Source organism: Pseudopipra pipra, chromosome 3 (assembly GCF_036250125.1).
Source record: "Pseudopipra pipra isolate bDixPip1 chromosome 3, bDixPip1.hap1, whole genome shotgun sequence".
Lineage (NCBI taxonomy): Eukaryota > Metazoa > Chordata > Aves > Passeriformes > Pipridae > Pseudopipra > Pseudopipra pipra.
The window spans coordinates 61,278,752-61,306,010 of NC_087551.1; the positions used below are offsets into that span (position 1 = coordinate 61,278,752).

General features: G+C 35.8%; 1 protein-coding gene across 7 annotated transcripts in view; it reads right to left on the reverse strand.

Annotated features, from left to right (window-relative positions):
* LAMA2 (laminin subunit alpha 2) overlaps positions 1-27,259 on the reverse strand; it is a 358,263-nt gene that overhangs the window by 64,534 nt on the left and 266,470 nt on the right. For all 7 annotated transcript variants that reach the window (XM_064649531.1, XM_064649530.1, XM_064649526.1 and 4 more), the window contains 8 exons: positions 23,953-24,095; positions 23,320-23,418; positions 18,619-18,730; positions 15,127-15,289; positions 10,583-10,793; positions 9,064-9,180; positions 7,786-7,949; positions 4,241-4,379 (listed from right to left, as the gene is read on the reverse strand). In XM_064649531.1, the coding sequence (XP_064505601.1) occupies positions 4,241-4,379; positions 7,786-7,949; positions 9,064-9,180; positions 10,583-10,793; positions 15,127-15,289; positions 18,619-18,730; positions 23,320-23,418; positions 23,953-24,095 (1,148 nt within the window). The remainder of the gene's footprint in view (positions 1-4,240; positions 4,380-7,785; positions 7,950-9,063; positions 9,181-10,582; positions 10,794-15,126; positions 15,290-18,618; positions 18,731-23,319; positions 23,419-23,952; positions 24,096-27,259) is intronic.

The window sequence follows — 27,259 nt, forward strand, 5'->3', positions numbered from 1 at the left end:
AATTAATTTCTTCTAGATTTTCTTTACCACATAATAACAAGTAGCACTGGTAAAAGAAAAATACATAAAGCCCCAGGAAAAAAAATCCAAAACACTACCCAATTAAGCAAAATGCTGCTCTTGAAGGAAGAATGTTTGGCCAGATTTTGTGGCAGATGCACTTGTCAGATCAGAAAATACTTTCATATTTCTTTTCCCATTAGCAACAGAATCCAGGGTATGATCACTTTGGGACCACAGACTTCAAAAACAAGGATCATTATTATTATTCTATGACTAGGCATGGTTGACTGGCTGTTGACGCAGTTTATAGTCAATAAAATGAAATTGGAAGGTCAAATTTACAATGCAAAACCAAAAAGTTCATCAAATCAGGAACAATAATTGTGTGCTGACAATTAGCGAGAAGCAGATTTCAGCATAAAACCCTTTCAGCTATAAATAAACTTGCACTGATTAAAAGCTTTATTTTATATTTTTTTAAAAGTAATTCTGAAAGTAAGGATTAATTGAGATATCTGAGAGAAAACATACTTTTTTTTCCTAGTTTTTCTTGTGGCTCATGAGATGTCAAGTTATGAAGCAGTCAATAATTAAAAAACCAAACATTTTATGCCTTTGTGTGAGGTGAGCTTGTGGGCTTCTGGCAAGCCTGCAGCATGGCTAACCCCTTAATGATTTAGTAGGATTTACAGCCAAGAGTCTCTGATATTATTTTCTAAATTGGGACACTGTAAAAAAAAAGAATAATTAAAAAAAAATACTATTATTCAAAATAAATTAGAAAATTGCAAGGTCTTGGGAATCTAATTTGTTCTAATTCTGCCTCTTCCAGAGTGCCCATAACTTGTGGATAGTACCTTCCTCCCCCATGCCTTTCTTCATGGCTTCTACCCTCCTCATGCAAACTCTGTGCAGCTTGAATCCCTGCAGCATCTTGTGGCAGGAGTGAGACCTCATTACGTGTTCATACACTCCAGTCTCAATCACGGTTTAGAGGCATAAATGCACTGGGACAGTTTTGAGGATCACATACAACTTACTAGATGTTTTATAGAGCTAAGTGCTAATTCACATCAGTTAAAAATAGTTCCGTGTTATTCCTAAATTATTTTTTTTCACATACACTTATATTGTGAAGTTTTCACCTAGCAAGAGTTAGGGTTACTCTTGTTTTTACCAGTCCTGAAGGTAGCTAAGCATTCTGAAGTACCAAAAATGTTATGAAGGGTTTGCACCTCAGGACATCCTCACAGGGATGTCCAGGCAGCTTTATGCCATTACAATGTAAGAATATCTAGACACTCAATGTAACTGTTGGGGTATCACTACAAAGAAAGTCAAAAGCAAAGAAGGAAGTAGGACCCTAAACATTTAATGTGTCCCCTGTGCTTCCAGTTACTATCCTTTAAGTCTTCTCCAAAAAGCCTGAGAATAATCACACTTCTCCAAGATATATGGTAAAACTATAATTCTGATCTGTGAGGTACAAGCAGAATCTATTAATGTGACTCTTTTCTAGTCACTTACTGCCTTAGCTAATGGGATGCTGAAGCTGTTTGAATGCTAGAGATTCCTCATTTGTGATGAATTTATTTTGCTTTTGAAGAGGAGAACATATCCATCATAAACAGCTCAGGAGGAATTTTTCTGTCATATTTTTAATACATTTTTTCCCAGTCATTTATCAGGCTTCCTGTAATCATGATGGATTTTAAGCATCTTCTGTTCTTGCTTTCAGCAACATTAGCTTAATTTGAAAAAGAAGTACTTTTCATTACAAACCAAAACAAAAAAAAATCCTTGAGATATCACTTAGGTTCTTGTAAATCATTTGCTCCAGTGATGTACAGGGTAGAACCTAAAACAGAAACCTGTCTCTACCATCTCTACTTTATATACCAGCTTGTTACTGTTGGGAAACCTTCCTTCCCCTGACCCAACATCGTAACTGGTGAATGGGAAAGGTTAGGATCAGGGATGCATGTGAGCTACAGTGCTTTTCTCCATTATCTCCTAGCATCTGGAGCTCAGAGTCTTTTACAGAAGACAGGCGTCCACAATGGCTCTCATAAAGAAGAGAACATTGCTCCATCTTTCAAAAGGAGGGGAAAGGCATCATCTCTGTCTTCTATGCAGTGTCCTCAAGAGTATCTTCTCAGAAAGTTGGGGACAGTTTCTAGGGGCTTATCAGTCTGAGAGAGACTGTTTGAACCACTGTCCTCCAGATATCCTTGCGTGAGGGTACATTCTTTCTCTTGTGCTGAAGCTCAGCTAAAAGTTCCTTGGAACTTCCAGAAAGAGGGATCCTGATTTACCTGGTTACCAGTTAAACTCTTCACTTAGGATGAGCAAACATTAAACAGTATTTAAATAAAAACAAGAAAATAGAATAGCAAAATGATGCCTTTAGTTCACAACTGATATATTTTTTAAATCTGGCCCGAAATCCTCACATGATCCTTTAACAAAAAATGGCTAAATCTATCTTGCTCTGCAGCAGTTTGATGGTAAACCACTGATGATCTCTACTCTATATCAAGTTAATTACATTTAAAAGGTGTCAGCTGCCTCAATTTTCTTCCTCATCAAGTAGATCCCCACTATGCATATACAGCTCATAACAAAAAGCAATCTCCCTTTCATGAATACATGCAATGGAGATGCTGAAAACATCACCTTAATAACTTAGTCTCCTCCCTTGCTACTCACTTGCCTCTCTTTACATCATATTGTTCATCTTGACCTCCATCACTTTTAAATGTTTTATTTAATTGTTATTCTGTCTATGCTATAATCACTCAGTTCACCATCTGATATATACACTTTTGTCATTATTCTGTAATTGCTTGCTTTGTTTCTTTACTGCTCTATGCATCTCTTTTTTTCCTATTCAGTCCCTGAAGCAGTTGCCTGCCTCACTCACTCCAAAGGAGCAAAATTCTAATGGGAAGAAATAAAAAAAAAAAGGCCAAGTTCTTATTTAATTTTGCGGTGTAATTAGGTGTTCTGGTGAAACAGAAGTGGTGAAACAGATACAGAGAACTAGCACATAGCAATGTGTGAGGTGAAACTATTTCATCAAGATAGAAATATAGTAGTTACTGTTATTTGAAAGAATGCTGAAAATGTAAAAAGCCTAAAAATATTAAAATTTTTGTGCAGTGGCTAGATAACTTTATCCCTCTCATAAATACAGACCTTTACAGCATGTTATTGCTTTTGCTATTCCCATAATCAATTTGACTGAAATAGCTCTCTGCAAGCTACCTTTATTCATGTACAAGTGCTGTGGCTACAAGTTGCTTCTGTTCATCTATGTTTCTGTATCAAATATAGGTTCTGGAAATCTCCTATTATACTATCATTGCCTCATGTTTCTGTGTGCCTGTGAAGTGCACGTCAGTTGCTCTCTGACTGCCTTCCACAAATTAGCCATTAACTCCTTTGATATTTGACATAAAAGATAATTCTGGCTATGCTCAGAATGTTTTCTGCTCATAGTATATGCATTGAAGAGCTGAGATCCTCATTATGACTCAGGCTGGAGAGCTTCCTTTACCTTAAAATCCCATTTTTAAATGTTCTCTCTGTTTTCTTTGAAAATTTGCATGTAGTACCTCATAGTGAGAATTTCTCTGCAACAACTGAGGGAATAAAGCAACAACAAAGGGAATAAAGGGAATAAAACTTTCCACTCCTCTGCTACAATTCTCTCTTTCTAGAATTCTGCCAGGTGCATGCAGTTCATCTGATGGGCAGATGAGTGCCTCTGAGCATTTTCATGGAAGTGGGTCGAAGAGTTAATTAAGGTATGGAGTTCTTTATATTTAACAAATGTCTTGTACATGTCTAAATTAGTTTTATTGAATATCAAATTGAATATTATTTGAATATCAAATATCACTAGTTTTATTGAATATCAAATGGCCTACAGTCCTGACCTGTTGGCTTGAGCCATAGACACAAATCAAAAGGTGAAAGACAGAGGAAGGAAGAATAGTAAATAAAAAGGAATGAAAAACAAGGCATGTGAGTCAGGAATAAATGGGGATATAGTCTGAAGGTGCACATAGCTCTCACAAGGGCATAAGCTTTCTGATGGCAGCACAAGAATTTATGGTGGCAGAGGTCTCTACATAAAGCCATAAGATGGCAAAACACAGATCTCAGATAAAGTGTAGCACAGTTCCACAGAAAGTCTAACCCTTCTACTCAGTAATTTACTTATTTTTCTTACCGCTTGCATAGCATCATTTGTGAGAACCTTGGCTTCCTTGGCAACTCTTTCAGCTTCGTCTGTGTTATCCTTGATGTTAGTATAAGCATTGAAAGCACGTGTGGCATTGAAAGAGAGGTTTTTGGCTTCAGTAAGGATTCTGTTGGGATGGGAAAAGTAAACACACCATTACACTGCTATCAGAGCTCAACAGAACATAGTATCCTACTTTTTCAAACCCAACAGCCTGTATTTCTAAGGTGTTTCTTTAGAGAGCAATGCTACACTTGGGATTTCAGGAGTTCTGGCCTCATGTGTTTAATAGAATTCACATTTTATCTGTGCAGAAAGACATAAAGAACAATGTTCTCTTGAAGAGGAGGTTCTGTGAGATAGAAATAGACCAGACACTGAGAAAAGATAGCACTGTGCTTAACACCCTAATACAAGTAACACATTCACAACGTGGGTTTGTAGCCACAGTCATGTGTTGAGCCAGGCAACTCAATGAAATTTGCACTGCATGAACATGAAGTATCATGACAGACATGTTTTAAAGTAGAATCTCTGAACAACTAATTTCTTGGTCTGGCTGCCAAACACAGAAGTGTCAGTTTTAAAGGAGATCTCACCATCTAAACCAAATCCTAAATGCTAATTTCGCTGAACAAAATAAAAAACATAAATAATAATGCTTCATATTGAATGGGATGTTCAATTGACATGAAATACTATGTTCTAATAACTATAATTAGATTAAAAGGTAATTATAAACAGTTAATATTTCCTGGTGCAGGGACAGATCTCAGTTAACCTCCTTCTAGGGGAATTTCTAATCAGCGGGTTGGGGAAATAACTTTTCTTGCACTCTCTCTGTATGATATATTTAAACATTTTCAAGGAAGAATTACTACACCTACAGAATTAACTTGAAAACCACCATCTCAGTATATACTATGACTGATGGCGACGATGCTTTTACTGAATAAAGTGTAAATGTGTTAAATCTCCACTTGAACTGGGTAAGCATGGATTTGAACTTGGATTTTTGCCTTTCTGGGAGATGCTTGAGCCATCAAGGTGTATGGCAACATAAGAGAGACAGGGATTACTTCTGCTGGACATGTTTAAGCTTGTACAAAATAGTTATTGATAAAGTGCGTGTTGAAAAAAAGACAAATTCATCCTGGTAATTAATCTGTTCACTGGAGAACTAGGACAGCTGGGCTCTGATCTTGGCATCAATTACATACTGATTTCTACAAAATGCCACAGGGAAGAAAGTGGACAGAAAGTATAATCCCTGGACTCCACATGTAGTTAATAGGGGGATAGACTCCCTCTAGGTTACTGCAGAAATGGCATGACTGAGCTGCCTCTGCATCACTCCTGGAAAAGCATATCTCCTTCCTCAACTACAGATGGAACTCACTAGGCTACTGTAAGTTTCTGTGATGCTCTGTTAGAGAAATGTGCAGCCCAGAATGGCAATCTAGCAAGTAGCTCAAGTACTACTAAGAAATATGGTTCAAATCCCTTCTGGTTAGGAGGGAACCAAACTGAATTTGCCAAATACCAATGATGTTTACCCAGGAGCAGGCAATTAGCCATAAGGGAGAAGCCTATACTAATACCTTTTTGTATATAGAAAAAATAACAACAATTTTTTTCTAGGTTCAACTAATGACCTGTTCCGTGTTCTAACACTCAAGAGAACATCTTCACCATCAATCAGTATGCTGTTTGAGTTCTTAGGGGGGTGACTGTAGAGAAGGGGCTCTGCCTCAATTTCTCCTGTAAGATGAAATGGTATTTTACAGCAAATTTAGTAGTATCTGAAAGACACTCAAGTGTCACTTGTGAAGATAGATACACTTTTCAATTCCTAAGACTGATAGACAATGTATATGCCTGTAAAGTATACCTGTTTATTGCCAGTGGATGAAGTAAACAGCTTTATCCTGATGCAGGACTTCACAGCACCATTGTATTTGTCCTTTGAAGTTACGTATCTATCTGACCACATCAGAAATACAAACACTTTTTATTGTGTATTTTGAAAAACTGAGGTTGATGTCTGGATCAGACAGAGGTATTCATGGTACTATTATTCCACAGTGAATGTGACTTTAAACACTATCCTAAGCTCCTTAAGGCCAACCTGTCAATCTTCATTAAGACAGAAGCACATACATGCACCCATAAAAAAGTGTATTTAGAATAGTTAAGAAGCTCTATCTCAAAATTTATCTTGCCAGCATTTGATTAAGGAGTCATAATATTTTTTTGTCTACTTTTTCTCTACTCCTTAGTTCCTTCGTTCCAACTTTCCGTGTATTTGGATTTTTATATATGGTTGGATGTGATACAAAAGCCACACTTTTCTAGAAACAGTGTCCTTCAAATCCTTTTTAGTAAGGATATCCCAGCTATCATTCTTTTATGCGCTCCTCAAAACATACGTTAGACTGAATATCTAGACTAGTGTGATGCTGTAAATTAAGCCAGTAATTTTACAAGGATCACACACTTTATCAGAGACAATTCTCTGCCTTTTCCTCAGAATTACAGATGCCAGCAAGAAAAAAATGTGTTAAGGGTCTCCTCACAAGTTTTTGGGATACGTAAGTCTTCATACAGATTTAAAAGATGTAAGCAGCAAAAAAGTAGCACATTGTTGATGTTCATGTCTAAAGAAAAATTTTTTTTTTTTTTTTTCATGCAGTGCTTTTATAAAATAATAAAACTCTGAAGCTATGCTGGGTACAGGTCCAAGAGGCAGAATATCCACAATCTATTCCTCAGTATTACTATTGCAAATTACACTTACTATTTATGTCTTGCTTTCCTAAATGCAATAAACCAAAAGATGCCCCCAAAATCCCAACAATCCAAACCAAAAAAAACCCAACTTCTTGTCTTATATTCTCTCCAGGAAACTATTTTGATGATGAGTTATAAAGTATCATTCTTCTGAAAGGGTTATGGTCATATAAATGAAGGGCATTCCAATTCTCAATTATATTTAGGAATGTGACAGTGGTAAACAGAAACTGAAGTTTCTGTACGTAGATTTAAGCATTTTGGTCCAGAGAACGTTTTGGGAGAACGTTTTGAAACCACTAGAGGAATCACTGTCCATCACTTCATGATAAGTCCTTCACGTAATGATAAGTATCTCATACCAAAACAGTCATCTTAAAAAGAAAAATACTCCTGGTTTTTAACAAATTTATATGAAAACATATAGTGAGATCTCTAAGAAGAATTTCTATCTTTTTCACATCAACACAGCAGTAAGCATATGATAAGTTGAACTGTGTAATGAGTGCATCTGAGGGCACTGGTTGCACTTCATGAAGCCTATAAGATGTATGAAAACATTTACAAGAGATACACACACAAATTGACCAACTGGATGGTTGTATATTTGTATAGAACAGTAGTTATTTATATACTTCCACTGCCAGATGTTGAAGTCGGAGAAGAAAGCCCTTCAACTTCTGGTAAGCAATTCTGCAAACCTGCTTCATGATTTTATCATCACCAGTGAACGTTTGCCTTACCCATCCAGAACTGCAGATGATTCATTCAGCTGGGCTGCATGGTTCTCAGCTTGCAATACTTTTTCTGGAAGCATCCTGTCACGAATTTCTTGTGATAAGTCATCTATTTTATCTTTCAGCTGATCAGACATTGGCTGTATCTTATCTGCAACACTTTCTACATACTGAAAATGACAAAAGAAAGACCTTTAAATTGCTGAATGCAAGCACTCTGTAGCCCTATATATATATCTGTAATTGGTGTTTTTCCTTGTGAGGTATTATCTCAACTTACCCATGCATTAAAACTTCAGGAAAATAAGAGTAACAGAAATGGCTGGACTGGAAAGCAGAAAGGAGATAAACAATATTTCAAGAGCTACATGCCTCTCTAGAGCTTAGTAGAAGCTTCTATTTTACAATTAAAAAGCTGCACAGTTTAAAAGCTCACAAACTCTAATTTGCTTTTGTTTCCTAAATGTAGATGCATATGCAGTTGCTATGCTCCACAATAATAACTAATTAATGACAGAAATTTCATGTTTCAGGACCCTTTGAGTGACTACAATCTATTTTTGCTTATTAAAGCACACTAGAAAGAACTGTACTTTATAAAGACCTGTCAATAAGCAGTCTCAAATTATTTCCTTTCCCAGTTCTCCAAAAAGCATTTTTCCATTCATTATAACAAGTTGCAATGCAAGCTGGAAATATATTCAGAACCAATGATACTTTAAGGTCCTTTTTTTTTTAGCTAAGGCACTGATCTCAAACACTTGATAAAACTTTTAAGGCAGAATTTTCAAAAATGTTATGTAAAATCAGAGTGCAATCCTCTCCTCTCCCTGATCTATCTAGACTTAAAATTGTGGCCACAGGCAATAAATTATTTCTGAAGTTTCCTTCTGATATGCACACACAGGTTTTGTGCAGATAAATCTACATCTAGATTACAGTCAAAGCAAGATTATGAATGGGTCTGCTACATCTGCAATTCTAAAGATTAAGTCAATACTACAATCAGAATACCATATTCATAAAAGCAGGCAGAGTCCATGAAAAATTATGAGCTAGCTCTTTATGTATTTCAACGAATCACTCAGATCTCCAAGTTAATAATTTTTATATAACAGACTAGCTTTTCTGCCATACAGCAATTGAAAAATGAGTTCTTCCAAATCAAATACTCTGACATTGATAAATACAATGAAAAATCAGGTGTTACTTTAATTATATATTTTGCTTCCATAATGATGCTTTGTTGTGCTAATTCTCAGATAAAGATGACAAAGCACTCACCTCTACAGCTATGCTGATGTCATTTGCAAGTTCATCGGCTTCATTAAGGACATCATTCCCTTCCTGAAGAGTCTTTTCAACATCTTGTCTGCCATCTTCTACAGCTTGCTTCTTTTTCTATAGGATGTGTCCACACAAAGAAAAATACAAGTTGTTTATTAGAACAGGAATGCCAGTTCAAATGCCAGCATTTTGTCACCATGCCACAATACCCCTTCTGGGATTCTCTGAGCTCTCAGAGCAAAGACAGTAATAACAATAAAGAACATGTAATGTAAGGTATCTTTTCTTTGTCTTTCTATCCCCAGTTTTGTATCGTCCTCCCACATGGTAAAGTTTTTGACGTAAGTGACTGAAGTGCTATGGCAAAATTAATAAGTTATAAATCCTAAACTTTACACAGATGTGTAAGTGCCTCATTTTGAAAATCACCTCCTCTGACTATAAAGGAAAAATTTATCTGCTGCTTTCCTACTTACATCCACTGGTACTTCACTACTACTGAATGCAAAAATAAAAGCTTTGGAGTAACCTTTGGAGTAACTACTGCATACTGTGTAGTAAAGATTGACCTCTAAATAAGGAATTAGCAATTTCCTATATAAGATCCATTGAGTATCACAGATTAATTTGACAGGAGACCATGGCAGTGATGTGGGCAAGACTGCTGGAAAAAATGCCTTCAGGCACTCTGTTACTGTGATGCAGAGAATATTTTAAAAACTGAGATAACAGATAATTTCTTCAACCTTTATCCATCCATCTCTGGGAAGGAAATGCACAGAGCAGAGATCACCTAACTTCTTCACATCACTGTATTTCCTTAATTCAATCAAGCCCAGAAATCTCTTCTGAGAACAGAGGTCTCAGAACTCTAACCTCATACTGTACTGGAGCTGAAAGCTCATCGAGATACAAACACAGTTGAAACATTTATCTTCATTAGGTTGACTTGGCTCTTTATGTCTCGGTTAAATGCTTGTTAATGTGCATTATAATATACTCTTTAAGTCTCTGCAATTTAAATTAAATCACAAGCAGACCCCTCTTCTACAAGTGAGATCATTTATAACAGCTACTAACTACAGAGGATAGAGTTTATTACTCTGTAATATCCACATACCCCCTTCAGTCTCCTTCACAGGGGTTGAAGAGGGAGATGAAAGTGTAAGTTTTCTAGAAGCAAATATATGACAGCAAAGATTTTAATTGAACTCCTATTTAAATATTGAGCACACGACTTGATTTTTACATGACTATTTATACTGAGATGAATTTAGTTTCCCCCAGCATAATAAATCCAAGGAACCTTCCACATAACATTTATTTCAGTAAAGCTGGGGAGTAATTCTACTTTTAAAAGCCAAGGCATTCTCTCATGTTCCCTTTAAATTACATCAGATATAGTTATATTTTAATAATATTTTTGCTTATGTTTTTGTTTCAAGATTTAATCATGCAAAGGTTCAAACTTTAATCAGAATCCAAGTAATCAAGGATAAAACTTGTCAGCACTCACCTCTAGTATGGTCATATTTTTTTGGTTGACTGCAGATAAACGATCAGCCTCCCAAATTTTACTTGCAGCTTCTCGTAGCAGATCTTGAGCATCATTGATTTTGGTGTAGTAGTTTGCTAGCTTGTCCTGGACCTCATTTTTGAGATCTTCATTTTTCTCACTGGGCTCACCAAATAATTTCTTCACCTTGTCCAAAAGATCTTCTGCATTCCTGCAATACAACACCACCCATGAAGACACCAAGTTCATATTCATATTTAAATAATCTGAATAGTCTTAATAATAGGCAAATGAAATAGACTTCTAAATTAAATCTCAATGTAATTTTCCAGAGGACACATGTTTAATAAAGTGAAGTGAAAGTTGTTCTTAAGCCCTTTCTTAAAGGAGGTTTTTAAATGCCACTGAGGTCCTATTTATTCAAATATCCACCATTGAATATGATCTTTAAGGTTTGGGGTTTTTTTTGTTTTGGTTTTTTTTTGGGGGGGGGGTTAAACTGCCATTCTTGAGATCTCAGTAACAAAGTCAGGTTTGCTGAAATATTTCAACTTCTCAAAAAGGTTTCATTCATTCACATTAATGTGACATGTGACATAAAGTAGTTTCCTACCTTGAACTGAGCAGTACATGTAGATATGCCTGATTTCAAGTTGTCTTTGAGCAGACAACTGCTTTAGACCAGACAGTCAAAAATTATAAATATTTTCTGGTGAAATAAAGAAAAAACCAGGATCCTTGGATTTATGACTTCCAGTAGCCAAAAATTTTGCTTATCTAAATAAATTCTGGGATATTTTTACTGGACTGGAATACTTGTGATAGCAGGCCATGGGATCAGTTTCATTAATGCAATACCACTGTGTTAATGCAATGATATGTCAAGGACAGAAAACAAAAAAGAGGCACTTCAGGCAGTTCCAAAATGATGTTTTGGAGATAAGAAAAATCCTAAGTAAACAGGAATCTGTAGGATAGATAATAACTACAGAAGAAATTTGTCAGACTAGATATTTATCAGACTAGAACAGATTAAGTTTTTCTTCCGGTTTCATTATAACCAAGTGTGGAAAATAAGAACTGTATTTTTTGAAAAACACTGCAGTTTGGCCTGCCTGTAGTCCATTCATTAGGGAATCTTCTAAAAATAAACACATAAATAAGCACACACCAAAAATATCTGAAAAGTGGAAAAGGTATGCTGACACTAGACATAATTTAGATGAAGGATCTGAACTGAAGCCAAGGAAAGTAAACTTGTTATCTTAGCTTTCGGATTTTCTGAGATGGATTGTTTTGTTCCCCTGTCTGTTCTGGCTTTGGTTCTGACAAAAAAAAAATATTCAAACTGTGAATTTGCAACTTCTGAGGACAAAATATTTAATCAAAAACTAAATCCCAGTATTGACACTCTGTCTCAGAAGAAGTGTAGAAAGGAATTCAAGATTTCTCCCATATGTCCTCCAACATTCTTTGTATAAGAAGCTCCTCTCTTACACTTCTGGCAAATTTTGATACCCTTACGACTCTGCAGTAGTGGAGAAACATTACAAGACAGATGGATTTCCTTTTTATTCCCTTGCCTCATAGCACAGTTCAAACTCTACTTATCCATCCAATAGTCTACCATAAAATTCTTCCTTGGATCTAAAGATAACACTTCCATATTGATCTGTTGTGCATTTTTCCCTCTGCCCTTTCTAATGAAGTATGAGGCAAGGTGTTCCATGTAATCCCTTGCTTTAGGTACCAGAATTACTGTGTGACTGGACTGCATCACATTTCTTGAAAAACTCTCTTGGACATTTAAGCTGTGCTACTTTCACTGGATACCGTCCTAGAAGAAAAATAAAACTATACAAAATGCTTGAATTGTTAGAAGAAACAGTCACAGATCTGGCCTAACACCTGGAATGCTGTATGGTCTGGATCCTCAAAATGAGTGCAAGGGAAGAAAAAAAGATTAGAAACTGATGACAGAATGACTAAAACCCACTGGCAACTGTATATGAGAGCCTAAGTATGTTAGAATTGTCTTATATGGAGAAGAAATAAGGATTGTCACATCATGAATAGCATGGATAAGGTGATCAACTGTTCAATGTCTCTCCAAAATCAAAAATGAAAATATCAGGAAGCAATGTCAAAACACAGGAGGTGTATCTTAAAACACTGTATGGCTGAGTTATGCAATTCATTCTTACAAGAAACCAAGTGATAGAAGTTCACAGAGAAATTCATAGAAGAAAAAGTCACACAAAAATAAAGCTATTCAACATACTAAATAGAAAGATAGAATTCTGGTTCACAGCATCCCTTGATAGCAACTCAGTGGCATCTGAGAAAATATGTAGTAATGTTATAAAATATTGAAAGATTAATTTCTTAAGTGTGAAAAGCAGGGCAGTTCAGAACAGCAACTGGTGTGTTTCTAACATGCTCTTTTTAGAGAAAAATTATTGACTAATGTGCCATTCCAGTACACTTAGGCAATCAGATTACAGGCTGGATTTAAAAAGTTTGAAGGAAACTAATGGAAAAATGCATATGTAAGAGAAGTTGTGCCATCTATGAAAGCAAGAAACTTTACTTTATTTGTCTTCTTTATTTAACTTTTGAGAATTCACTGAAAACATAGGAGAGGATCCCCTGAATCTTGTCATTCTGTTCTTGGTCAGAATTCTGAAAACAGAATACAATCACTGCCAAAAGACATCTCAGCAAAGAGTACACATGATTAACTACTTCAAAGTGATCATGAGACTTGCAAGACCCTTAATTTATTCAAAAGTAAATGTTTCTAAATGAGTCTGTAGAAAATACATGAACATACCAATCCACACACATGCATGCATACCTACAGAGTTCTAAGAACGATTAATTTTTCTTCCTTTTTCCTTGAAGAATGTATCCTATCCACTATCTTACTACATTATTTAAACAGTTTGAAAACATTTTTCTTTAAGAGGCAGAAAACTATCTAGGGTCCTTTCCTTCCTACCCTGTAATCCACAGTGACTAATTTTGTTTCAGCTGAATTCACTGCCAAAATTTCTTGGATCTCAATGACTGCCTATAAAGACATAACCATATCCTTAAGATAAACCATACAACTTTTATTGAAATCAATGAGCATTTTCATGTATCTCTTAGTATAAAATGTATTCCTTTATCAAGAAATTTATACACCTGCTTTGGACATTTCAGAAACAATGGAAGAGAAAGAGAAGTTTTTTCCCTCAAAAAAGCCCTGCTGCATTTTCTACTTTAGATATTGGGTTAGAATAGGAAATGATTTCGTGGTTAGGCTGACAGTTCATGTTGGCTGTAGTATTTGAGAACTAAAAATGCCTTGTCATAAAGACTCTTATCCAGCCTGTCCTAAAATTGCAGGCAGTGCTTTAAAAGGTCTGGCTAAATTTTTCTCATCTCTACTTTTTCCTAGTTGATTTCTGTGCGTGAGAAGAGAAGGCATAGAAGAGGCTCAGTGGCATCAGATGAAAATGTAATAAAACATTGCTGAAAAATAAGTTTGCAATATACTCTTTCTCAAGAGAACAGAAAGCAGAGCCATCAGCATTATGGGAAGAAATACTGTACTGGCGGGATTTCCAGAAAATAATCTGATTTATAAAGTCTAAGATAGCCAGTGCAAATCTGATTGTATACTGCTTGGAATTCTTAGCTAATCTTGTATTCTGTTTACGTCTCCTTAAAGTATGCACACACCTGATAACTGACATTTTCAGGCCAGAATAACTCTATCCCAGAGAGTTTTCTGAGCCATCACAACTTCAATGGACCAGGTAGCTCCTCAGCTGGATCCTCTGCTAGTTGTTTGCTCTGGTGAAGTGCTAAGCAAAGTCTAGCTCTAGAAATATGCCTGGTCTGACTCATACAGAAGTAAAAGATTACCAGAACTTTAATGTCAAGCCAAGTATTTTTCTGGATCAGTTTTTAGCATTTTGCAAAATGTTTATAAACAGCTGCAAATATAATTGTACATATAATTATTATTATTATTTTTAGAGGTAACTAAATAATCAAACCCTGGTTTGGTTAAACTTCTGAACTGTGCCACAGAGACGGGATATTCTGATCTATACTATTCTATATATGGCAAAATACGTCCTTTTGAATGTCTACCCTGTTGGACAAACTTTGAAGACAGATACTTTTATGAGACCAACTAGTTTTCCAGAAAAAAACCCCAAGCTTCTAGACAAGCTTTTTAGTACAAAAGCCATTAATTAGGTCTGAAGCAGAAGCTAAAACCAAACTGAGAAAAATTGCTTAGAATTCAACTAGAAATGTTGCTGTTTCCTGCGGAACAGAGAAGTAATTTCCTAGGGATTGTATTCCACATATGTAAGCATTTCCAAAAATGCAAATGCTACCTTAACAGATTTGAAACATTTGACTTTGCCTTCCATCACATTTTTGTAAGCCCCAGCTCAAAAACTTGATCGGAAAAGATGACAATCACATTTATAAGAGTCAGATATTATTACTAGGAGGCGGAAGACTGAGGTCCCTCTACTTACTTTAATTCATCTTGAGCTATTCTTTCTTGCATATTGAACTCTCTATTTCTCATCTCTATGATTATTCTTTCAGCCTCCCTCTGCAGTTCTGGAAGACTCTTCTCCAAGGTCTCATCTTGAGTTCTGAGTGTCTCATTCAGTTTTATAGCATCTTCATTTGCAGCTGCAGGAGACCAAAAATATTTATGTAGGGAATTAGTAATTAACAACAGAGCGGCTTTAAGTATCTGCCCATCAACTCTATCAGCAAGTGGAATGCAACTTGCACTGCTTATTCCTGCCATGAATTATAAAGGATGGTTAATCCAACGATCAGTAACAAATGATAAAGTGATATATGTTTCATCAAACCTATTATTATAGTTCACTTTTAAACACAATAATTAAAGTGAAGAAGTCTCTATATCCAGGATAAGAAATACATTGCTCCCCTTCTCCTCCTCCTGAAAGAAAGAATTTGCACTGAACCTTCAAAAGGGCAGAAGATAATCTGCTATATTGCTCATAGATTTAAGGAGCAGGCAGTACAAGCAATGAAAATTAGATTTAAATTACTTTTGGAGAACTTCAATGTATGTCACTTTTAGCATTCAGACTTAGTACTAAGAAGAATAAACAATTGTGAAATCTTGGAAAATGAAGGAGAGAGGAGTGAAAGACACCTACAGATGTCTAAACCCACTCATGTTTAGAACCAGATACCCAGAAATGGAAGAGTATGAAGTTTGGAATATATGAAGGTATACTGTAAACACATTATATATTTGGAACAGCTGAATTATTCCTGCATGACAAAGCTCTATACATGGCATCATATTCAAGGACTGTCTAAAATCATAGCACACCACAATATATTAGAATATACACTTTCAGAAGCAACTAGGTCATTTATCAATTCCATCTTCAATTTTAAAAAGTATTGTTGTCCTGTCATAGGTACAGAGCTCCCAAGTAACTGATTTCTACAAAATGGCACCATTCATGGTCACATGGGTATTTCTGAATATTTTAAATTAAATCTTTAATTGCAGAAAGTAAAATTGGTCTTTCAAACTTTGAATTTCATCTACGCATTGCATAGGTTCAGAGACAATTATGAAGAAAATTATTATCTAATGATGTCTTTGATTAGCTGGTGAGATTTGTGTCTTTAATCAAGTGTGTGGGGTAGTGAGGTCTGGAAAAGACTACACTTTGCTCAAATGAATTGTGGATCACTTCTGCATACTTAGTATCATTACTGAGTTACCTCAGGCAAGGAATAGATACATATTAACTTTTTAATTCTGGAATAAATAAATGGGAATTTAACCTCCCTGAATATTTACCTTAAAAGAGAAAATGGATATGTTACCTAAGCCTTCCTTAGTTCAGGAAAATTTATACCTAGTTTAATCCTTCCTCCCCATTCTTCTCTTCTCCTAAAAATCTTTTTTTTTGGCATCTTGGTATACTGAAACTATCAGAGTCTCAGAGTCCAGTGGTGGTAAAAGATTTGTGTGCATTGACACAGACAAATGCAAGGAAGTGCAAAGCAGGGAAGTTCCATAGTTAAGGGGGAAAACCAGTTACAGATACTCAGAAGTTCAGAAAGTCAGCAATTAGTTCAGTAGAAATGGATCAACGATCAGAGTATGGTAATTAGAAGAAATCACTCAAACTGCTCACATTTAATAAGGAGTTTTGTTAGCTAGATAAAAGATATGAATGAGAAAACATAGCTGTGTTATGAATCTCCAATGGCACCCAACTGTGAAAAAAAAGTTATTAGGACGTTATTAGGAGAGCTGACAAAGGCAGGTTTTACTACTGCTGAAGAACAAGACACTGAAGAAACCTCTTTGCTCGCTTTTTACCTGTGGTCAGGAAACATGGACATAATTTTGAACAGAGGAAGAGAAATTACATGAAGGTGAGTAGGAGATTTCGGACAATATTCTTTTCTGTGTTTCAGTCTAGAAAGAAAGGGGCCAAAGAGGAATATGATTCCTCTCTACAATCATAGTTGGGTGTGGGAGAAGGAAGAGAAGCACTACGGAGAGGAAAAAAAAAAATCTATCTGAACTAAAGGACAAAGAACCCACGATGATAAACTAAACATGTATATTTTTTGCTAGAAATGTGAAGGATTGTAGTTATGAAGAGTACTGATACTGCCTCCTCTTCAGATTGTGTGTATTCGTGAAAACTACTTTGAAGGTGAGGCTTAGAAAGTTTATGATAACAGGCAAGTGGATGCCTTAACCCAGAAGGTATCTTTCAGTCCTGTGTTCCTGTATTTCATGTATTCTTAGAATGTTAACATGGCCACTAGGCAAATACATTGATTTTAAAGTCTTTGCCTACTTCTAAGATACTGCATAAATTTATTTCACCACCTCAATGTTTTCTAACCCTGTATTTCCTACTGTTAAAACTGCTCGAGGAAATTTTTGTTTAGTTCCAAATACTGGGCATAAACTTTGTTGAGTAAAAGAATTGGTTTTGCTCTTGTCATTCCAAATTCATCTTGAAATATGAGGAGCAAGGTTTTTTTGTTTAAAAAAAATTCTTGAAAACTTGCTAACTTTTTCTTGTTGCTTCTTCCACATTTTTTTCGTGTCAAAGCTACAAGTCCTAAAGATACCCTAAATTACTGTTCAGTTTAGCTCCAGGGCATGTATGGTTATGTGTTACATGAAAGGCAATATAAAATGTATTTTATAGCACTTGGACAAAAGTGAAAGCTTTCCCTTTCAGTGAAATGGGCCCTCAGAAGCATAGCTACTGAAATCAGTACTGCAGTGAAACTTTTAAGGAGGAAAGAACTGTTAAGTATTTTTCAAAGAAAAAAACCTGCCTGTAATTGCCAATTATTTTCATATTTTTCAGCCATTATCATATTTAATAGCTTCTCAAAGGTCTTGCTTCTCAAAGCCATCTGCAATATTTTTTCTCTTAAGTATTTACTGCAGTGTAAGTGCAGTGGATCAGTCTCTGTACGAGAGGGAGAGGGTTTGGCTCCATGCCACTGCTTAGGTAGGGTTAAGAGTCACTTGCAAATACCAAGCAGCAGATGTTCCTTAACAGGAAGTAGTAGTACATTTTTGAAGTAATGTTGGGGAATTAAGATGAAGTGTTAATGTACCAAGTGCTAAAATTACATCAAATTTCTTTACCAGTACATATTTTTGACTGCTTTGAAAATAAACAAAAGCTAAGCCCTGTTAGTTACTTCATCATAATAGCTCTTCAAATGACTGCAAATATCCTGAAGAAACATACTCAGTATTCTGTCTTTGTTCATATTTACTAATACCCTAACTGTTTATATAAAATGCATATACAGATTTGAAAAAAAATCTGAAGATAGTTTACTGCATTTTCTTCACTCGACATTTAAAGCACATGACATTTCTCAGTGAATAAAATCTTCCTCATTGTCTCTGACCCTCTTCCACCATCGTCCAGTTTTTCCTGAGAAACAACCAGCAATATTTCTTTTTCCAATACCTTCGGCAGCTTGGAGAATGCCTTTGACAAACTGTCCAAGAGATTTCGCTCTGTCATTAGTCCTCTCAGCATCCTGCCTGGTCTGCTCACCATCTGCTGTCACCTTGGTAGCCTGGTGATCCAAATTCAGGAGAAATATAATTAATGAACAGGACAGGGGTATACTATGTTATATTCCTAATGGTTGAATCTATATACAAAACTTTCCTCAGGCCAGAGGCAATCAACAAAGTATTGATCAGATGCATGGGAAATTACATGCTCTGTTCAAGAACACAAATTTTATTACCTTTTCCTTTAAATGGAAATTGAAAGGCTTTTATTTTAGGTTCCTAGAAACCCACATGTGTGCAAAGCACACAAAGGGAGACAGGATGAAATTATCCACTGAATTTGCTTAAAGAAATGTTGTTTGGAACCTTTTAATAGATTCTTCAGGGAATATTTTCCATAGTTCCGCAACTGCGTACTTTTCGACTGACAAAGTGCAGTAGGTACCATGACCTCTTTTCTTCTTCCCTGGAGGTGTTCTCAAAGAGACATTTCATGACAATAAGCAAGAAGAACTTTAAATCAATACATTAATTAAAACAAGAAAATGGGAGAAAAAAATAGTAGTTTTTTTCAGCTCTAATGCTTGAAGGTGCTTGTTTACCGGGGTACTCAGTAAAATTTTAGCTGTGTGTAACTAAATGCTTTATAATTTTATTGCATCACAGCAGCAGCAGGAAGACAGACATCTGCTGCAGATCTGAGAAAAAATGCTGAGGAAAGGAGTCATCTTAAGACATTCTACTTAGCTCTCAAGGTCCCAGTTTACAAAAGGGACCCACTTTTATTATAAAGAAGCTGACCATTTCAAGCAACAAAGCTTGTGGATCTGTACTGTAAAGCAAGCAGGCAAACAAACAACCCCCCAACCAACCAACCAACAAAAACCCCCAACACCCTAGCTTTTTTCTTTGGGGATTGCCTTCCCAAGAAACAACTTGAAGTAGGGTATTATGCTCTCTTCTGTCTCTGTGAAATGGCTAGGAGGTCAATTTTTCAAAATTGATCTTAGGTTTTCCCTGACTTGAACTGCACAAAATGTTTCTCTGCTACAACAACACCATCCCTCTCCCCCCTCTCCATTTCAATAATAATCTAAGAGAAATAGTAGCACTTAAACACATTTATTTTTGCCTGATTAGCTTCTAGATGGAAACCCTCAAGATACATCAGGACATCTGGGTTTCTGAAAGGAAATCCCTGGGATTATCATACCACTCACAACTTTGGGCTATATCAGAGTAGTTACACTGAAAGCAATTTATATGAAAATGGTTCAGGTAAATAGAATATACAAGAAGAGTTAGGAAGCAATGCAGACCAGGGAAAGTTTGTTCTACTTCATCCCTACATCAGTAGAAAAACATGTATTTTTACACTTATACAGCTTTAATCATACTATTGATTACTTCCTCTAAGATTTACAACCCCCTTTTATCTGCCTGGATACAGAACTAAAATACTCTCCCAGTGAGCTGTAAGAGGCAATGGGATAGGAAAAAGGCAAAAATTCAAAACAGTGTTGATGGACCACTGCTCTAACACTGCTTGGCATTTCTGATGAAATTTACTTCTTCATGTAACTGAGAATACCTTATTATTTATTGTCAAATCCTCCACAAGCAGCCTTTTATTCTTTGGGTTTTATTCGCTTGGAATATTCACATTGAATTTTATTATATTTTATAACATCTTTAAGTCCTTTGCTACAAAGGGCATTTTATAACTTATATATACCTTTCTTAGGTTTGATTACTTTTTCCACAATCATGTTAATTCAAATTGGCCACTTTAACCTCTCTATTTATGACTGAATAGAACGTACTACATTTTTGTGCAAATTAATCTGTCATTGAACAATTTTCATTTCCTTTCAGTGACAGTTCTCCTTAGTACTTAAATCCCATTCAGGTCCACTGAAGGCTTTCTGCATTTTGACATAATTTGCTTTGTTGAAAAATAACCTTTCACTTTGTTATCTGGTCTAGCTTTAACTCCAGAACCAAATTAAATGGTGAAAATCCTTCACACTGTACCTAGCCATTCCATGGTTAGTTAAATGTTTTCATTTGTTAATAAGGGCCTATTCATTTTCTACATATCCAATTTACTACAATTCACCATTTCTATATGGTCAGTTTTCAGCATCTTCTAATAGTTTAAACAGGCATGATAAACTCTTTCTGAGGGACCAATAAGGGTCAGGCAGACTGGACCCAGAGAAAGGGTTTGGAATGAATCTTCAACAAGTTTGGACAAATGTAAGACTTTTTGGCATAAAGGAGATTCCTAGTATGGAAATACAGTAAAGAAAGTATGAACACGCTTAGGTGATGTCCACAGCTTATACTTAGTGATGGAAGTTTTATGGAAAGCCTTGTCCCAGTCTGGAGTAAACACTGAGCAATTTAAACTATTAGCAAGTATTAGCAACTACACACACATTCTTGGTTTGTTTTTGTTTCTGTGTTTATTTAATCTGAGGTCTTAAGATATAAGAAACTCCTCTGGATGGCATCTGGAGGGTTACCTTATAGGAATTTCTCCAGCTAATGAGCTGCAGACCACATAAAGAGGAGTAAACACAGAACTCACTCTACAGATGGAAGTTCTTGACTCTCCCTCCAAATGCTTCCAGATATGGCAAACTAAGTTGCCTCTGCAACTGCTTTCATAAATATTCAAGTTTGAGAAATTCAGTGGTATGGGAGAAATGTAAAAGTTTACAAAGCTAAAAGAAGCATTTCAACCAAGATGAGTGATTCTGATCCCTGCCCTTCATGAGGGCTCTGAAGGTACCTATTAGAAGGGAAGTGGGGGTTTTGATAAAATGCAGTGAACTAAAGTCTTGGGTCTGCCCCTGGTGCTAGGTGTGGGAATATGCATGCATACACGTGAATGTAATTAGTGTGAAAAAGATGTGAGGATCTTCTATATGGCAAAGTAAATGAAGTGAAGAACAATGTGAAAAAAGGAAAAGGAATGCTGTGCTGAAGTAAGAGATCATTGGTTGAAAAGCTACCACAATGAAGCTTAACCCCCAAAGGTTTTGTAGTGACTAAATATTATTGGCTTCTATATTTTATCTTAAAATAGTTAGATTTTTTTTTTTTCATGGAAATAGCCTTGCCAATCCTCATCAACCTTTTTACTCATCACTACTGGTTTCACTTTGAAAATTTAGTAAGCTTGCAAATCAGATACGGGGAAGAATTTTGGTATCTATGGTTATACTATGTAGTCCAAGTGCTAGCCATGTTCATTCAGAAATGGACTTGAACATACTACATCAGGACTCACACTTCTTTCTGGAATATTATCCCAGAATATTTACAAACATAGAAAGATAAAGGTAGGACCTGCCACCTGTTGCCAGTCCCCAAATTAAAAAACCAAACCAAAACAAACTACTCCAGTCCAATTAACAACTCTCTGTAAGGATAACTGGAAATCATAAGGCTTCTTAGTCATTGCAACCATGGTGATAATGTGGCCACTACAATAACTCCCTTAAGATCACACCTTTGATATATTTTGGCTTCCAAGAGTAGTCTACAGAAGGTCAGAATTTGCAACATTATTTTAGGTCATCTCTACAGAGGCAATTGGAAAAGCATATTAAAAAGAGCAACTTTACAAGTGGAAAAAAATTATCTTAGCCTAAGACTGAGAAATCTTAATAGAAGAAATATAATCTCATCTGCTTGTAGGGCTAACATAAGTTAAAAATCCAGCTAGACTTAAAACTACCACAGTTATTTCTGGCAGAAAAGTAAAAGATCAAAGAGAAGTGGAAAAGCAAGCTTTCTCACAAAGAGAGTATGTATAGATAGATACTTGTGTATGCATGTGTGTGTGCGTGTACAGACATACAAATACAGGACTATATATGCAAACACACTACAGATGCTTTCTTACCCAATACTCATTTCAAAATTGAGTAAAATCCACACAAAGAAAGAGTTTCTCTGAGAATTTTAGATCTGTAAGCCATGCACAGTTTAAAGACATGATGCTAAAACTGTATGGAGTTTATGTAATTCTCCGAGGTGAATATTCATCACTAAAGTTCTCCACATCTTTCTTATATTTGGCTCTTTCAACTTACAAAGATGACTTTTGGTAGTCCCTCACACCAATGTACCTTGGACAGCTGTAGTTGTATTGAGGCTGATTCATTTCCTATTTTTTCTCCACTAGGTGGCACAATTTATTTTCTAAGACTGTCTTTAAAGACCAAAATAAGGTCTGTGTGAAATAAAACTTTTGTAATAGAGTACATAAGACAACTATTAAAATCCAGAAGACTAACTATCCTCATAAATAAAATCTACAAAATTTAACTTAGATATTTAAAACTAAACTCATGTACCTCTTTAGTGTCAGCTTTTCCAGATAAGCTCATTCTTGAATGCTCCATATGGGCAGGATAAAGTGTTCTTACCTTATTATGAAGTTATGTAGAAAATATGTCTCAATGTATTGGCCCACAAAAAGAGGTTGTTAGAGGACTTGCTGCCATTTCAAACACTGAGAGTGAGAAGCACTTATAATTCATCTATTCATTCATGTTTAATTCATACTCAGAAGATTTCTGTCATTATGCAGCCTTAACCAAACCCATAGACCCCAATGTGATCACAGACTTACTCTTGTCAGTAGTTCATCCATTTCTGTCACCAGGGTATCCAGATTTTCTCGTGCTAGCTGAAGAAATCTCTCCGGTGCTCGCTGAGGGGAAAGTAAATGCTGTTGGGAAAAAGATGGGAGAGTGAAAAATCCATATTTAATAGATTTTGGTGCTTTCAAATATTGTAGAGAAGAAGCATAAAACATTTCCTTTTCACTACAGTATGCAATCCCTTTTGTCATTGACTTTTGTGTCACATTCATCCAACAGACTTTTCTCAGGAATCTTGACAACTTTACATAGTTTAGTGGAGAACTTGTAAATATGGTAGGGAACGTACAGTATATAAAATACATAACCACTTTATGGACCACCAGCATAAAAACCATTTTATTTGTATAAACATTACTTTTTCTGTGCTTGCAGTATAATTCCTTGAATATACGTACAGAAATTACTGCTGCAAGATAAATAAATTATTGAAGTAAGTAAAAATAAATAACAGTAATACTTATCAACCAAGGCAAGTCTGAAGTAATTAAATCTTGAATTTTTCTTCTTCCTTGAATCTACTCAGTCTGTATGTTTGAACAGATTCAAGTACAGTCATACTGGAGCCCGGTTATTTATGTATGTGAATACTGTGAACATACCTTTAATTCCTGTGTCATGTTCTCAAAACCATGTAACATTTTATATGGAGCAGGCAGTGGACCACTAAGGTTAACACTCAGTATCATCTGGTTTAGCTGATCCAGGTCATTGAGAAGGAGTCCTGTGCATTTATCATCACAAGCTGGGGGAAGAACAACCAAAGCTTATTTCTTCCTGCTAAACATTTAAGACATATGTTTGAGTTAGAAATTATATGGCACACATACAATTCTGTGAGAGGTAACACTAATTTCAGATAATTTACTCCAAAAGTGTAGAGTGAGAAAAAAAGGAAACTACAACTAGGGAATAGGAAAGGCGTTATTGCTTAGGACTTGGTAATGGGACAGTTTAATATAAAACACAATGAGCAAAATTGAAAGGCTTACCTCACAAAAAAAAAAGGAAATAATTTATGTTGTCCATATGAACTGGTCAATATAATATTAAATTAAATAGGTAATTTGGGTGAAGTTTGAGAAAAGTGGACAGACAATTTGGAAAATCTAAGGAGCGCTGTAAGAAACACAGTATGCTTATGGATTTGAACGTAAGAAAAAACCTAAAAAAATCTTCCAATTTACATACTTCATATAACAGCATGGCCAAGCATGCTAAACTTGTAATGCAGACAGTTGAAAGCATACAGGTAAAAATATTGATAGTTTTCTTTTAAAAACTGCTTTTCCCTACCTCTTTTCACTAACCAGCTTATAAGATTTTCACGTATGCTTCCTTTCTTGAAAATATCCTTCAGCAAGAAAAATACTGGTGTGTGCTGCATATATCAAAAGGAGTTTGCATTTGTCCTTCTCTTGCTTTCGATTAATTATCACAAGAAATTCTCATCCTGTATCATTTATTCTGCAGACAGAGAATTCTTCATCCTTTAGAACAGGGTTGTGGGAATACCTGTTTCCCTGCATAAAGACTCTGTGCAGACCTGACAAACCTAAACACCTCAGGAGATGAAGCAAACTGTGAAACAATGAATTCACTGGTGATGTTAAGAGATGTGGAGGGTTGTACCTAAAATTTTACAACTGTGTCATTATTTATTTCAAAAAAAATACGCAGCTTAATGGCTTCAAAAAGCCCTCCACTAAGCAGCATGTATGCTTTTGTAGAAAAGAGAAGTAGTTTTCAAAAGAGAATTACTCCCCCCCCGAAATCTATGCTTCACGTAGATTAAATCTTTTCTGTTCTTTGAAGTTTTCATTTACCTAAATACAGTTCTTATTCAGTAGGCTGACTGTTCAATATAGCAAAGAGTCAAGTCAAACACAGAGGGGTAAACCCCCCAAAACTAGTTTAATACATCATGAAACTCCTGTGATGATTGAAAAGAAGACAAGTTAGATGCTGGTTTAGTGCAATAAGGTGCAATAAGAAGTGGGTACAGAAAGGTAGATACTACTGTTATTTTAAGACTTCCTTTTGCATTTTCATTGCTTCCATTTGCAGACTTCTTCCTTTTTCACAGTATTTTGTTACATAAGCTGAATTGCACTAGAACTGCGGTCTGTAACTGTGGGCATGATATATTCTGATTTAAGCTTCTCCATGGAATTTAACCCCCCATGCCCACCCCTCAACTTATTAACATCCCAGTTCTTGTCATCTGTGTGCTTGCCTTTAGAAGTCTGAGAGAATTAAAGGAAAAGCAAGTTTTATAGCCAACAATGTTTTAAATAACAAATATTTGTTCTGTAGCTGATCAAGAAAGTAAGGAAACCTGATAATCATTTTGCAGGATGAAAGAAACCAATCTCGGACTTGAAAAGAGTTGGTCTTTATTGTTTGGGTTTTGCTGTGGGTTTTCTTCTGGTACATTGTTTCACTTACAGAACAAGCTAAATCTATTCCCCTGGAAAATTTTCTTAGTGGGTGGGAATAAAATGCTAAAAATTTGCTATGTGGTAAAGACAAACTCAATTCACATCAATAAGAGAAAAATTAACAGCTCATGAAGAGAAAAAGTATTCTCAATGAGTAAAAAATCATTAAGTGAGGATTCAGTATAAATTAACACCTCTTGCACAATAATTGGGTTGAAAAGAGGAACTGCATCAAGTGAGACCACAGCTGAGCAGATGAGACAGGACTAAGATACTCCAATATGCAGTTTGAAATGTACTGTAGCTATGGGAAATACTTGAAGAGCGTGATTATATTTTGCAAGACTAAATACTTCTGTGTCTATCTATAAAGCTGTCAGGATAAATTTGTGCCTAATATTAACAAATGCAGCACTAAATTCAGAACGTTATAGCAGTGCAAGCATGTAAGAGGCAAATCATGCAATCAATATTACAATAGTCCAGCAAGCAATTAATGCAAATTACTGCATTTTCCATTTTGATCACACTTTTCCATGCAAAATAACTCCTCTAAGGATTTTGACTTACCTCTTGTGAGAAGCATCTCCAAAGTATGCATGTGAAAGAAATTCTTTTAAGCTTATGGACATTAACCATTTATTCCATCATACAAAGAGCAGATAGTGTACAATAAAGGAAACACATGTCTGAGTCACAATTGAGTGATAATCACTCCTCCAAATGAGTGATTATATGACACAATTTTGCTTTAATACATTCATTGCTGTTAAGATTAAGAAGACTGTGTTATGACTAGGTAATTTTTGGTCTAAGAGCAACCATGCAATCTCTGATAGGATGTGGCATCCTATGATAGTCAGTGACTCTTCAGTATTAGTTTCCTGTTGCTTCACAACAAAGTGTTGGACTATTGTTAGCTCATTAGTCTGTTAGCTATTACCTCATTTTTCCCATTTTGGCACTAATCCCATACCAAATAATAAAATAGCCTTCCTGTGCCCCTGAAAATAGAACCCCCATAGAGAGTTTAAAGTTTTAGCTTCCTTACCACTGCTGCTGGTTTCAGGTAGCTTACATGATCAATACGTCTCCAAAATATAGGAAAATTCAGATCCAGATCTGGGTCTAAAGCACCTACTCAGGTTTATTTCTGATTTTGCTAATTTAGAAATCCTCATTTGCTGGTTCCGATACATACCACTGGTCCTAATACTCCAGTACTAGCTGAGTTTAAAGAATGCTTGAGTTGGGTGAAAGGCACTGGTGTGTGGTTCTAAACTCCACAGGAACTCACGTATCACAAAAATGGTGTTACACACAGGACCTTTCTTTTCAGCTCACTCTGTAAAGGCTCGTAAGAAGAAGCTCCTAGCTCCTGCTGAATTAAGCAGTGTGTAGGAGCTAGGAGAGGCTTCTCTTCACAGATTCTTCAAGATCTGCTTCTGACAGAGGCACCATCTCTGCC